Here is a 12,025-nt window from a genome sequence, read left to right on the forward strand (position 1 = left end):
ACCAAAATGGGATTGTCTTGTTGATTGGACCAAGTGTAGAGGCGATCGAGTAGAGGGAGATCTTGCAGCTGCAATGATTGAATCGAGGAAGAAAACATTGTTGCCTCGGCATGATTAAAGTTCGCGTTCAATCTCTCGGAAGGGCGGAGGGTCAAGTTAAAGTCGCCGATGATAGTCCAGGGGCCGGAGATCATCGTCTTGAGAGTAGATAAGGAGTTGAGAAAAGTAGATTTTAGCGAGTGATCACAAGGGCCGTAGACATTAGTTACCACACAGGATAGGCCAGTCGCCCTGAACTCGAACCAGCAAGTTAGAGAGAAGATGTCAGAGTGGTTTTTAGTGCAAATGATGGAGTCGCCATCCCAAGAAGTGAGCAGTCCGCCCGAGGCTCCAAGAGATGGACAGAAGTGAAAATTCCTAGACATAGGCGGAAGAAAGGTGGTGGCTTTAAAAGTGTCTATGACCTGGAGCTTGGTCTCTTGCAAACAAATAACCGCAGAGGGATTGCTTAACAAAGCCGATTTCACATCATTACATTTGTCCGGGCAACCCAAACCACAGACGTTCCAAGATAGAATGCGTAGGTGTCTATTCATTGGGAACAGCCGGATACAATCGAGCAAAGAGCGAGGGCCTGAGGCAAAAAGAAGAGATAGACACCGAATAGAGGCCGGCCCTAGTGGCCAGCGAGCCTAGCGCAGGCAGATAACAGCAACCTAAAAAAGAGAAGAGGAAAGAAATAACTAGGGGGAGCAGGTAGATCGCTAGATGCCCTCCAAAGAAACTAAGGCTAAAACTAAGATGGGAGCCTAGTTCATGATTAGCGAGAGGCCGAGAGCATCCAGGGATGGAACCGCAGGATAACATGACTGTGTCACACATCGACGTTGGTCGGGGCCACCTTGTTGAGGTCGAGTTCGCTGACCCCGCATGCGTCGGCAAACTGAAGCACGTCCTTGCGAGGCAGAGGGGGTCCCTTGGGCATAGAGCCTACAGCCAGTGGCCGCCGTGGCCGGAGTGGCCGACGGCGCAGGAGCGAGCCGAGACCTAGCCTACAGCCGTTGGCCGCTGTGGCCGGAGTGGCCGGCGGCGCAGGAGCGAGCGGTCGCCTAGCCTCACGGGAGCGAGTTCGCACTTTCTCCGTAAATTTTCATTATGAAAAGGGTTCGAGCCCCACGGTGGGCGATTTGCTTTTTTTTTTATCAGAGCCCATGTTTTTGGAAAAGGCAGAAATGTATTTTGAAGTTCCAAATTCTCTGAAAGAGAATACAAATGGGCGCTCTATATTTTTTAGATCAGGCAGAAATGTGTTTTGAAGTTCCAAATTCTCTGAAAGAGAATACAAATGAACCTAGGGACGTATACAACATCTCCGTAAATTTTCATTATGAAAATATGTTTTGGTTCAAGGTACACACACACACAAAAATAATAATATCACTCTAACACATGTACTATTCACTATAAAAGTCCATGATTTTGCTTTTTATACGGATCACACCAAAGCGTATTTGATCTTGAAACTTCATAGATATGTACTATACACCTCAATGTTCTTGTGTATTGCATATTGGATAAAACTCCGAAAATTAATGTTATGTTACAAAGCCAAATTACTTCATACGTAAGAGTTTGGTCCAATGAAGAATTGTTTTTTTTTCTTGAACATGCTTGGAAGCATGTAATTTTCATCAAGAAAATACCTCAAAGATGATTGAACGAACAAAATATACACAGATTTACAAAAAGAGCATTGCATCAAAGCCCATATTTTTTAAAAGGCAGAAAATATATTTTGAAGTTCCAAATTTTCTGAAAGAAAATACAAATGAGCCTAGGGATGTATATAACATCTACATAAATTTTCATTATGAAATATGTTTTGGTTAAGGTACACACACAAAATAAATTAATGATACTCTAACACATGTACTATTCACTATAAAAGTCCATGATTTTGCTTTTTATACGGATCACACCAAAGCTTATTTGATCTTGAAACTTTATAGATATGTACTATACACCTCAATGTTCTTGTGTATTTGCGTATTTGATTTGATCTTAGAACTCCGAAAATTAATTTTATGTTACAAAGGCAAATTACTTCATACGTAAGAGTTTGGTCCATTGTAGAATTGAATTTTTTTTCTTGAACATTCTTGGAAGCATGCAATTTTCATCAAGAAAATACCTCAAAGATGATTGAACGGACAAAATATACACAGATTTACAAAAAGAGTATTGCATCCAACAATAGTGCTTTTTCTAGAGCGAAACTACAGAAGATAGGGGTAAGCAGTAACTAGAACCTGCAATCGAATTGGCCGAATTGGGCAAAGCGAAAGTTGACGGAAAGGGCACACATAACAATGCCTATGGAGTCGTCGTGTTGACCATCGTAGGCCTTGGCTTGAGCTTCTATGAGCAAAACATATAAATAGCAAATCATAAAGTACATGTTGGTGTTGTGTGGCCCATCAACATTTCCTTTGTAATTGTTTACTGTTTATATAACCGTATGCTTAATTAATTTTAGCTTCATCCGCAAAAAAAACCCCTCAGTTTTAGCTTGGCCCAGTAGCTGGTAGGCAAGCTCGGCTCAAGCCTAGATGGCTTGCTGAGCTCTGAAAAGATACTAGTAGTACATTTTAACCAAATATAAGCAAAAAATTCAAATTTGTCAAATGAACATGAAAACATTCTCGTAACTCAATCAACCTTTCTTGGGTTAACTGTGAAATTATGAGCATATTAGTTGGCGTAACAACATCTAGAGCCATGTCTTGCTTCAATATCCTCGAGTAAACAACCAACCAACAAAGGATGCCTAGCTAACCAAGACCTAGCACAACACGTGGATATAAGCTCGATGGACTGAAGCACCATACCAAAAGTTGTCACTGGCAACCACAACAAAGATCAAGAGTGCTCAAAACCGAGTCACTGGGCGATTGCCTCATGAACATAGGGATCATGACCCCCGAAGAAATTCACACCACCCACGCATCAAATCTTTGATCAACTCAGTATCTTGTTTATCCAGGAAATTAGTTGTACGCCTTACACACTCAGTTCTCATAAGGTGATCATATAAATGACACAAGGTGTATGATTTGTATAGATACGAATATTTGCAGTACATAAATGTCAAATCCATATCCACAAGATTATACTATTTACTTTGTTGTTGTTGTTGTTGTTGTTGTTGTTGTTGTCTCAGCAGGTCTTGGGATCTACATTGGTGCCAGATTCGGTTAGCTTGGCGTTGTTGCATACACTTGTCGCGGAAGCGTGCCTGTGCTTGTGCCCACGGTCATGAAATGTAAGCTTCACGTCTTGCAACAATATATCGCGGCATGGGACGGTGTCGCTGCAGTCCAGCTTGATAGCTTCTTTCGTCGCGCTGGTGCCCCGTATGTTCTTGAACCGAATGTTGCTGAACTCCACCGCCGAAGTTTGTTTCTTGCACGGCTTAGGGTTGGCGGGATCCGCCGATGTGCAGTAGTTCTGGTCGATGATTATGGGGTTATGGACCTCCTCCATGGTTATGTCCTCGAAGGTGACGTCCTTGGCGTACCCTTTTCCTCCCTGCCACGACTTCATGCGCGCGCCGTTGGTCGTGCCGGAGAGGTGCGCCTTGTAGATTGTTATGTTGGAGACTCGGGCCTCCGAGTTGTCGTCGCCTAAGCTCCCGATGCTGATCCCGTGTCCCGGGCCACAGGTTATCCTCGAAGCGTAGAGGTTTTCGGTTCCGGTCTCGATGGACATGCAGTCGTCCCCTGTTTTAATGTCGCAATCCAGGACCTGGATGTCCTTGGTGCGAGCAATGTGGATCCCGTCGTTCATGGGGCTGTCGCCGGGGGCGGTGATGGTGATGCCCTTGAGGAGCACGTCCTGGCAGTCCTCGACCGACATGTGGATCTGCTGGCTGTTGAGGAGCCGGATGTTCTCCACCGTGAGGTTGTTACACCTGCTGAGCAGCAGCGCCATCGGGGCGTTGCTGCACTTGAGCTTCTTGTCCACCCGGCAAGAGGTCTTCCACCACGCCTCGCCGTTGCCGTCGATGGTCCCGTCGCCGGTCACGGTGAGCCCGTCGACGTTGCGGAACATGATCCACCACCTCATGTTCTCCTCGGGCCATGCCGACCGGCTGGCGGGCGCCACCAGCTTGCCGTCCAGCCTGAAGGTGACCGGGGACCTGCACTTGCCCGAGAAGGTGGTCTGCTTCACGAGGTATGTCTTCTCCCTGGGGACCACGAGGGTGGCCGGCTGAGGCGAGGAGCAAACCGCGGCCCATGCTTCCCGGAACGCCGGCGTGTCGTCGTGTTGGCCGTCGCCGACGGCTCCGTAGCTCGCCACGTCGACCTCGGCGACGGCGCTTTCACCACTCTGAGAAGGCTCGGGAGAAGGCGCGGGAGAAGGTGCGGGAGAGGGCGCCGGGGAAGGCTCGGGAGAAGGCCCGGGAGAAGGCTCGAGTAGCTTGCGGTGGCGCCCGGCAGCAACTGCTCTGTGGTAGCCGGTAGCCGCGTAGGTCGAGGGTCTGAGTAGGCATGAGCTTCTTCCGTCTTAGGTTGGGACGAACGTCGTTGCTGCTGGTACGTCTACCGCCGGCGGCGGCGGCGGCGATGCTGTCTGCGTGAGCAATGGCCGGCACGAGGAGGAGCAATAGCAGCCCGAGGATGAGAACTGCCGCCAGCACTACCAGCGCACGGCGGCGGAAGGACGACGACATGCCTCCTTTGGTATATGGAAGGTAGCTAGCTAGCTATCTTTTTTTGCTTCTCGTGCGTTGCGAGCTTGTATCTCTTGCCTTTCGTTGCGTTTGCGTTGCTTGTGCTTTTATGGCCTACAAAGCTTTGGCAGGTCGTTCAAAGTCGGGCACCGACTCGGGCACTCAGTCCGGCGGCAGTAGAATATGGATGTACGTTAGGCGTCTGAGTTCGAATCCAAAACAGAGGAGCACGCCGTCGCCGAGAGAGACTCCAACTCTCGTAGCTTCGTCTCTTCCTCGTCTATTACCGACATGCTCAGCCTCAACTCCGAGCCAAGCAACCGTGCCCCAGCCCCAGCCCGCGAGTTGCGCGCCCTCCTCCCGAGCACGCCCATCTACTCGCCGGACAAGCCGTCCTTCAAAAGGATTAACTTTTGACGACCAACACTAGACAGAGGAGCACGCCGCCGACAGCCCGAGACTCCGTTGAGGGAGGTGCAACCCTGCTACTCTCGTCCTCGCTTTCTAATAGCATCTTCAACAAGCGCGCAACCACGCGACGCGTTAAAACATGTTCATAGCGCCGAACTAGAAACTCTTTGCACGACGCAGGGTTCTAGCGGCCGCTGCAAAAAATTGCGCGCGCCGCTCCAACAGACGCGCTAAACTTTTCAGCGCGCGCCAGCAGCCGGCGCTTGCAACATGTTCATTTTGACAATATGGTGACATTTCAAACATAAAAAAAAGACATAGCTTAGTTCAAATGTACGGCATATCAACGATCATGCTACATCATCGTCCATCCATGTTCAAAATCATGTACGGCATATTTACGTCTGCACGTTGAAATCTCGTAACGCTACGAAATATTCGCGTTTTCCATTTTTACCCTCGACCGCATCGCTCTCAGTCTCTCTGTCTCGCTCGCCCCTATCGCTCTCTGCCTCTCTCCCACCGCATCTCCCTCGCCCGCGTCGCCGCGCATCTCCCTTGCCCGCGTAGCAGCCGCATCTCCCTCGCCTGCTTCGCTGCATCTCCCTTAACCGCGTCGCCGCTGCCCTCTTTCTCTCGCGTCATCCCTGGTTCGTCGTCCCAAGATTCGATTTTTACCACCGGAGGAGCTGCTGGAGTCGGAGGAGCTGCGGGAAGAGGAACTGTGGAGGTGAGGAGCTGCCGGATCTGTGCGGCGGTGGGGAGCTGCTGCATCTGTGCGGCGGTGACGAGGAGTAGTAGGCGATGGTGAGCAGCTGGACCCACGACGGCACCTCCGCCCTGCCCAAGCGCGTCGTACACCACCTGACGCCGAAGGATGCGGTCGAACACCACCTGCAGCAGCTTGTCGTCGCCGCGGCCGCCACCGTCCTCCTCGCGCGCGGCCTCCATGAGCGACTCCTTGAGGAGCAGCCGTTGCGTCAGGTGGCGAGTGGATGGACGTGGTGGCCCGGCTGTGCGTCCATGGATGATGACTCCTTGAGGTATTGCTCTCTCTTCCTCTTCCTGTCTCTTCTCCGTGAAAACTTAATGTCAGATGGAGATTCTTGTGTACTGCTAGGAGTAGTGCTAGCAAATGGAGATTCTTGTGATCTTGTGTACTGCTAGGAGTAGTGCTAGCAAATGTTACAGATGCTAATGTCAGTTATGAGGCCTTAATTGCCTACCGAGCTCTCTGTAATCAACCAAGTAGCAGCAGCACTCCAACATTTCTTCAAAGGTTTACTGTCGATGGTCGATTGTTTTGCTTCAGTTGTCGTTCGGTTCAGAGTTCCAATACTTTGTTGTGCTTGCAGGGCGACGCTGACGGTGGTGCTTGTGGTGCCCGACGCTGACGATTTTACTACTCCTCTTGCAATAGTACTGTTGTTTCCTCACCAATATCTGTGCTAGTGTAGTTTTGGTTAAATTTGCAATGAGCTAATGGAGTATTGTACTCCTCTTGCAGCAGTACTGTACTGTACTCATCTTACAGTAGTTAGTGAGTACTCCAACAGTACTTACTGTAGTTTCTCTCCATCTTCTCTCAATTTTAAATGAAACTTTAATTTAAACTTTAAAATTAACTGAAGCTTTACTTCAAAACTGCAATTGTTGTGCTGTAGTTTATGTAGTTTCAGTACTGTTTTGGAGTAGTGGTTGCAAAATTTGGAGTAGCAAGCAGATCCAGTATTTGGAGTACCTGAATAATCAGATTTGGAGTTTCTGATTTGCTGTCATATTAGCTTGGAGCAGTAGCAGTGCTTGCTCTGCTCTTCTCTTCTCAAATAAAAAAAGTGAGTTCAAGATTTGGAGTAGTGTAGATCTTCTCTTCTCTTTTCAGTTAATTTAAATTAACTCAAACCTTTCAGATTTGGAGTATTAATTAAACTAACTTAAACCCTTTTCTGTTAATTAAACTAATTAAATGAAATCTTTTGCTGTTTAGTGGAGTAATTTAGTGTATATTGCTCCTCTCCTCTCCTCTCTCTTCTCTTCTCTTCTCTTCTCTTCTCTTCAGTACTCCACTAAATTGGAGTACTTGGCAGTAGGAGTAGTTCTTGGAGTAGGAGTATAGTGTAGGACAGCAGTAGTATATTTATTAATAAAGCATTGCAGTACTCCTGGACGTTAGTACTCCATGGAGTTACTCCAATAGCTTAATCCAGTTACTTACTCTCTTCTTATCTCTCCTCTCTTCTCTTCTCTTATCTGGAAATTAACTGTAAATTAAAACCTTTCCTGTTAATTAAATCTAAAATAAACCTTTTCTGTTAATTAAATCTAAATTAAACTTTTTCTGCTAATTAAATCTAAATTAATCCTCTCCTTTTCTATTCCACTCCTTTCCTCTCCTAGCCCTTTCCTCCTAAGAAAATAAGAGAATTCACTCCACACAAGCCGATGCAAACATATGGAGTAAAAATGATCATACAAATGGAGCAAAAAAATCCACTCCACACAAGCCTTTGCAAACATACTCAGATATGGATGATAATCATACTCCACACAAATAATAACAAGGATGCAACAAGCATACTCCACAAGCCTCATCTCAGGTCTCTTGACAACAAGCATTCAGGCCTCTTCCATCACTGAACCCTCGCCATTAGCCCTAAGTTGTGTAGGGCATTTGCGTAAACCTCTTGAGGGCACGACAATCTTGGAGGTAGCTGCCCAAGACCCTCAAGTCTTTCCTTGTTCACATGTGGTATTTTATACCCATTGCCCCCGGCATGGTTCAGGATCTCAATCATGCACGTTTGCAGAGTTAGGAAAATTCTGTTGAGCTTGTAAACCTCATAGCCATCAAATTCCTCCAAAACACCATTAATAAGGTCTTGTAGTGTTTTAGGACTCAGACAATCTGTCAGGGATTGCAGCGAGTTGAAAAACCCAAGGTCAAGCACATTCAAATCAGGGCTATTGGCTGGTTGTTGTATTATTCTGATATCAAGTCCAGTTTTTGCGACGGCAGCTAGAAATTCTGGGTCATTTGGCAAGATACGGGGCTTAGCGTTATCCTGCTGGATGTAGATGGTCTGTCCAGCATCACTTTCAGGCCAAACTGCTTGTATCGCTGGTAAGACCTTCTCTATCAGGAACTCCCTCATCACTTTTCTGTCGACCTTTATTGACTTTGTCTCTATTGTACCTCTGGGCCTGTTATCACTTCTCCTCTGAGCAGGAACTTCTTTCATGAATGGCCAGATACCAATTTTCCCAGAGAAGGTCACGTTTCCTTCACGGTCCCACCTTGGCCTAGCAACGACCGTTAAAAACATCACCTTGCCAATACAGTTGCCATGTATAGGCCTCGTAGGCTCCTCCTCCCCATCCAGCAGATAGTAGGTCTTATTTTTCTTTGTCATATTGAACCATTTTTCATCAATGTGCACAACATTATGCATTGTCTTGAATTTAGGCCTTGAAGTTTCGATCGTTGTCTCATCAAGCATTGACATACAAAATTCCATCCTATCCTTTTTATTCTTCTCTTTTAGAGCTGGCTTCACACAGTTTGTGTGTCTCTTTATCAAACTCAGCTTGAACTTTCTATGCAGTGTGGTAGGGCTACATCCGAGTTGCCAAGCTAGAGATCTGATAGTGGACCTCTTATTTAGTGGGATGGTAGGTATTTGCTCTAAATTGATGTCCTTTGGCTTTCTTCCAGAGTTTCCTTTTCTCTGATCGGAAACATCCACCTCTAAACCTTCTGAAATTTGCTCCATCGCCTTCTGCCAAACTCTTTGTATACTCCTCACTTCAACCTTACAAAAATGTGCAAGGTCTTTCTTATCATTTCTTTTGAATTTGCCACCTCTGCTCATGCACACTGAATGCAATGCCACATAAGCAGCATATTTTTGCTCGTTAGTGAGGGTTTTCTTTTTTCTAACTCCTTGCTCAACAACTGCAACAAGAAACAAAACAATGAAAAAATATATTAGTCCATGCTCAAATGATCAAATGAAAAACAACAAGAAATGATCAAATGATGAAATGCTCAAATGATAAATGAGCTACTGTTCATTTTCAGAAACTAGAGTTACTGTTCATTTTCAGAAACTTGCTAAATGAGCTACTCTTACTGTTCATTTTCAGAAACTAGAGTTACATTTTCAGAAACTTGCTAAATGAGCTACTCTTACTGTTCATTTTCAGAAACTAGAGTTACTGTTCATTTTCAGAAACTTGTTAAATGAGCTACTCTTACTAGTCAATGTCAAAATTTCTTGTGGTGATCTGATTTGGGAAAGGGGATCGGAGAGGTCTAATATTTTGGGGATTATTTCTAGGGTTCGTGGCATAGGCGATGCTCAATTGGGGAAGAAAGGTGGCGCCTCATGCAAACACTTTGTGCAGTTTTAACTGAATGTACTCCCTCCGTTCCAAATTACTCGTCGACGAGTAATCTGGAACGGAGGGAGTATATGTTAGGAGCAATCCATGTGAACATTGAACAAATCGAGATTACTGCTGACTTATGGTTGAGGATGCCTGGTGTTCAGTGCAAGGACAATATGTTTGATGCCTGAACCTGAATCTACGTTTGAGATCTGCCAAGACTTCCTCCCAGATATCTGATTTGTGAACCTATTTATTAAGATGCCCTCGTATGTACTCCTCAGTTATCCTGCTTGCTGATTTCGCTAGCACAATGCATTTTTTGTCAATTGAAATTTGGTGCAAACACTCTGTCCAATTTCATCTAAATGTAAATTTCATCCAATTTCTGAGTTATCCTGCTTGCTGATTTTGCTATCACAATGCATTTTTTGTCAGTGCAAGGACGCGTTCTCTCAGCACGGCGATGTTACCCAAGGTAGTTATAATCAGTCTTCTTGCTGTTGGATCTGTTGTTTGACTGAATCAATTTGGGATGTCCTCTGCTTTGACTGCTTGATGTGCCTGTCATTTTAAGTGATATGCCATCCTGTGACAGTTGTGATACCAAAACAATGTCCCAAGGTAGCCATGGTCTAGGAAACAATTTATGACCTGATCTTAGAACTTGAATATGGCATCAAGTCCCAGGGAATGTGTGGGTTTAGAAAATCAATTTTCACACACGTTTAATACCAAACTTTGTTGTTAAACATTGTTAATACCAAATGGATTTTTTAATTGCTCAACACTGGCTAGCTACTCCATTATAGGGGTACAAATGAACTATTGATTGTTCATGGCAGGAGTACTGGAGCTCACCAACTGCATCTTGACCGGGATCGATGCCCTCTTCCTCTTCCATGTTCATATCATCTTGGAGTATGTCTTCTTCTTCGGCTGGAGTGCAGTTGAGATCAAAATCCATGCCTCTGCCCTGACTATGTCTATTTCCTTTTTCAGTTGCTGCCTGTTCTGAAGTTGGTGCAATGGAGCTTGGAGCTCCACCTGCTGGACCTGGAGCCTGTTCAGGTACTGCCACGGTATAAGTTCATGCAACATCAAGCACTATAGTACTCCAACATCATGCAATAGTACTGTTGTCATGAAAATGATGTTGCATGACGTTGTAAAAGTGATTCTGCCCCTGTAGTACTTCATCATGCAACTGTACTCCAACATCATGCTACTTTGTTAATGATACTCCAACATCATGCAATTGTTTCAGTAGTATTGATTTTTTGTTAATGATACTCCAACATCATTGGAGTACTGCACTTTTACTCCAATGCAGTACTGATTTTTTGAATCCTCCCAACATCATGCTCCAATACTGAATTTTGTCATCCTAAATTTGCAACTGAATTGCCCCTTTTTGGACCTGTTGAACGACCAGGACCTGAAGTCAGCGGTGATCTGCAGTACCTGGAGGTGGAGATGGCGAGGCCCTGGGAGGGTGGCGGCAATCTGCAGCAGGGCGCTGGCCTTGGGATGACGAGGTGGGGGATCTGCTGGCCTAGGAAGTTGGGGAGGATGGGAGGGGATCCGTTGGGCGAGATGGGAGGCGATGGAGGTGGAGGTGGAGGTGGAGGATCTGGGGGTGGGGGGCGACGGAGGCGGGGGCGATGGAGGTGGAGGATCCAGAGGTGGGGGGCGACGGAGGCGGGCGGATCTGGAAGACGACCTGGGTGGAGACGAGGAGAGAATTCAAAACTGAAGGGTAACCTGGTCATTTCGCTGCTTTTTCACCTGGTCGGAAAAAACCCCAGCGTCATGTATTTCGGAACGGAGGGAGTAAATAGCAAGTAGGCAATGGAATCAGCGGGGGCGACCACCAGCGTCGGCGCCGAGAAGAATTCATGGCCGGAGGTGGTCGGCCTGTCTTCGGAGGAGGCCAAGAAGAAGATCACAGAGCACAAGCCCGACGCCGGCGCCGAGAAGAATTCATGGCCGGAGGTGGTCGGCCTGTCTTCGGAGGAGGCCAAGAAGAAGATCACAGAGCACAAGCCCGACGCCGGCGCCGAGAAGAATTACGTCCACGTCGTTCCGCCCGACGCCTTCTGTCACCATGGATTACAACACCGGCCGAGTCAAGGTGTTCGTCGACTCCAGCGACAAGGTCACGAAAGCTCCCAGGATTGGCTTAGCTAGCTGGGCTCATCCTTACGTTTGTACCAATAAATGAGGACGTAATTCTGTTTAGCTGTACCCTGTAAGCTTGTGTACTGATGTATTCAGAAGATGCTCCAGTGCGCCTAGATCTAATGTAGAGAAGATACAAAAGGAGATCAGGCTGGGGAATAGTTAAAGTAATGAAATACCGATACATGCAAGAAAATTTAGTGCAAATGTAGATTACAACCATACCACTAACAGCTCGTTTGGCTCCCCTGATTTCATTTCATTTGGCTGAAATGAAATGAAATGAAATCTCTATCAAGATTTCATTTGGCTGAA

The 12,025-nt window shown here is 46.4% G+C and overlaps 3 protein-coding genes across 5 annotated transcripts; 2 read left to right on the forward strand and 1 right to left on the reverse strand.

The window, feature by feature from the left end:
- Positions 1 to 3,216: 3,216 nt before the first annotated feature.
- LOC119351197 (polygalacturonase ADPG1-like) lies at positions 3,217 to 4,732 on the reverse strand. Its single transcript, XM_037618597.1, has 2 exons — positions 4,600 to 4,732; positions 3,217 to 4,502 (listed from the first exon to the last, which is right to left on the reverse strand). Exons 1-2 carry the CDS (start codon positions 4,730 to 4,732, stop codon positions 3,217 to 3,219), a joined length of 1,419 nt encoding a protein of 472 aa, XP_037474494.1.
- An 896-nt stretch (positions 4,733 to 5,628) lies between these two features.
- LOC119362728 lies at positions 5,629 to 11,149 on the forward strand. 3 transcript variants are annotated; one of them, XM_037627995.1, is made up of 6 exons: positions 5,629 to 6,186; positions 6,499 to 6,562; positions 9,968 to 10,007; positions 10,375 to 10,450; positions 10,532 to 10,611; positions 10,965 to 11,149. In XM_037627995.1, exons 1-5 carry the CDS (start codon positions 5,948 to 5,950, stop codon positions 10,545 to 10,547), a joined length of 435 nt encoding a protein of 144 aa, XP_037483892.1. In that variant the 5' UTR covers positions 5,629 to 5,947; the 3' UTR covers positions 10,548 to 10,611; positions 10,965 to 11,149. The 3 variants fall into 3 exon arrangements, with proteins under 3 accessions (XP_037483892.1, XP_037483885.1, XP_037483876.1); XM_037627988.1 differs by having other exon boundaries at positions 10,532 to 10,600; positions 10,965 to 11,147; XM_037627979.1 differs by lacking the exon at positions 10,965 to 11,149 and having other exon boundaries at positions 9,481 to 10,007; positions 10,532 to 10,564.
- A 56-nt stretch (positions 11,150 to 11,205) lies between these two features.
- LOC119362749 (subtilisin-chymotrypsin inhibitor CI-1C-like) lies at positions 11,206 to 12,025 on the forward strand. Its single transcript, XM_037628006.1, has one exon. It carries the CDS (start codon positions 11,381 to 11,383, stop codon positions 11,717 to 11,719), a length of 339 nt encoding a protein of 112 aa, XP_037483903.1. The 5' UTR covers positions 11,206 to 11,380; the 3' UTR covers positions 11,720 to 12,025.

Source organism: Triticum dicoccoides, chromosome 1A (assembly GCF_002162155.2).
Source record: "Triticum dicoccoides isolate Atlit2015 ecotype Zavitan chromosome 1A, WEW_v2.0, whole genome shotgun sequence".
Taxonomy (NCBI): Eukaryota; Viridiplantae; Streptophyta; class Magnoliopsida; order Poales; family Poaceae; genus Triticum; species Triticum dicoccoides.

Excerpts from the sequence above, each read along its gene's own strand:
- LOC119351197 (XM_037618597.1), bottom strand. The coding sequence starts at position 4,732 with ATGTCGTCGTCCTTCCGCCGCCGTGCGCTGGTAGTGCTGGCGGCAGTT. Across the intron at positions 4,503-4,599 it reads CGCCGCCGCCGGCGGTAGAC|TTGCTGCCGGGCGCCACCGC; the intron begins GTACCAGCAGCA and ends ACCACAGAGCAG.
- LOC119362749 (XM_037628006.1), top strand. The coding sequence starts at position 11,381 with ATGGAATCAGCGGGGGCGACCACCAGCGTCGGCGCCGAGAAGAATTCA.
- LOC119362728 (XM_037627979.1), top strand. The coding sequence starts at position 5,948 with ATGGTGAGCAGCTGGACCCACGACGGCACCTCCGCCCTGCCCAAGCGC. Across the intron at positions 6,187-6,498 it reads ATGGATGATGACTCCTTGAG|GGCGACGCTGACGGTGGTGC; the intron begins GTATTGCTCTCT and ends TTGTGCTTGCAG. Across the intron at positions 6,563-9,480 it reads TTACTACTCCTCTTGCAATA|GGTTCGTGGCATAGGCGATG; the intron begins GTACTGTTGTTT and ends GATTATTTCTAG.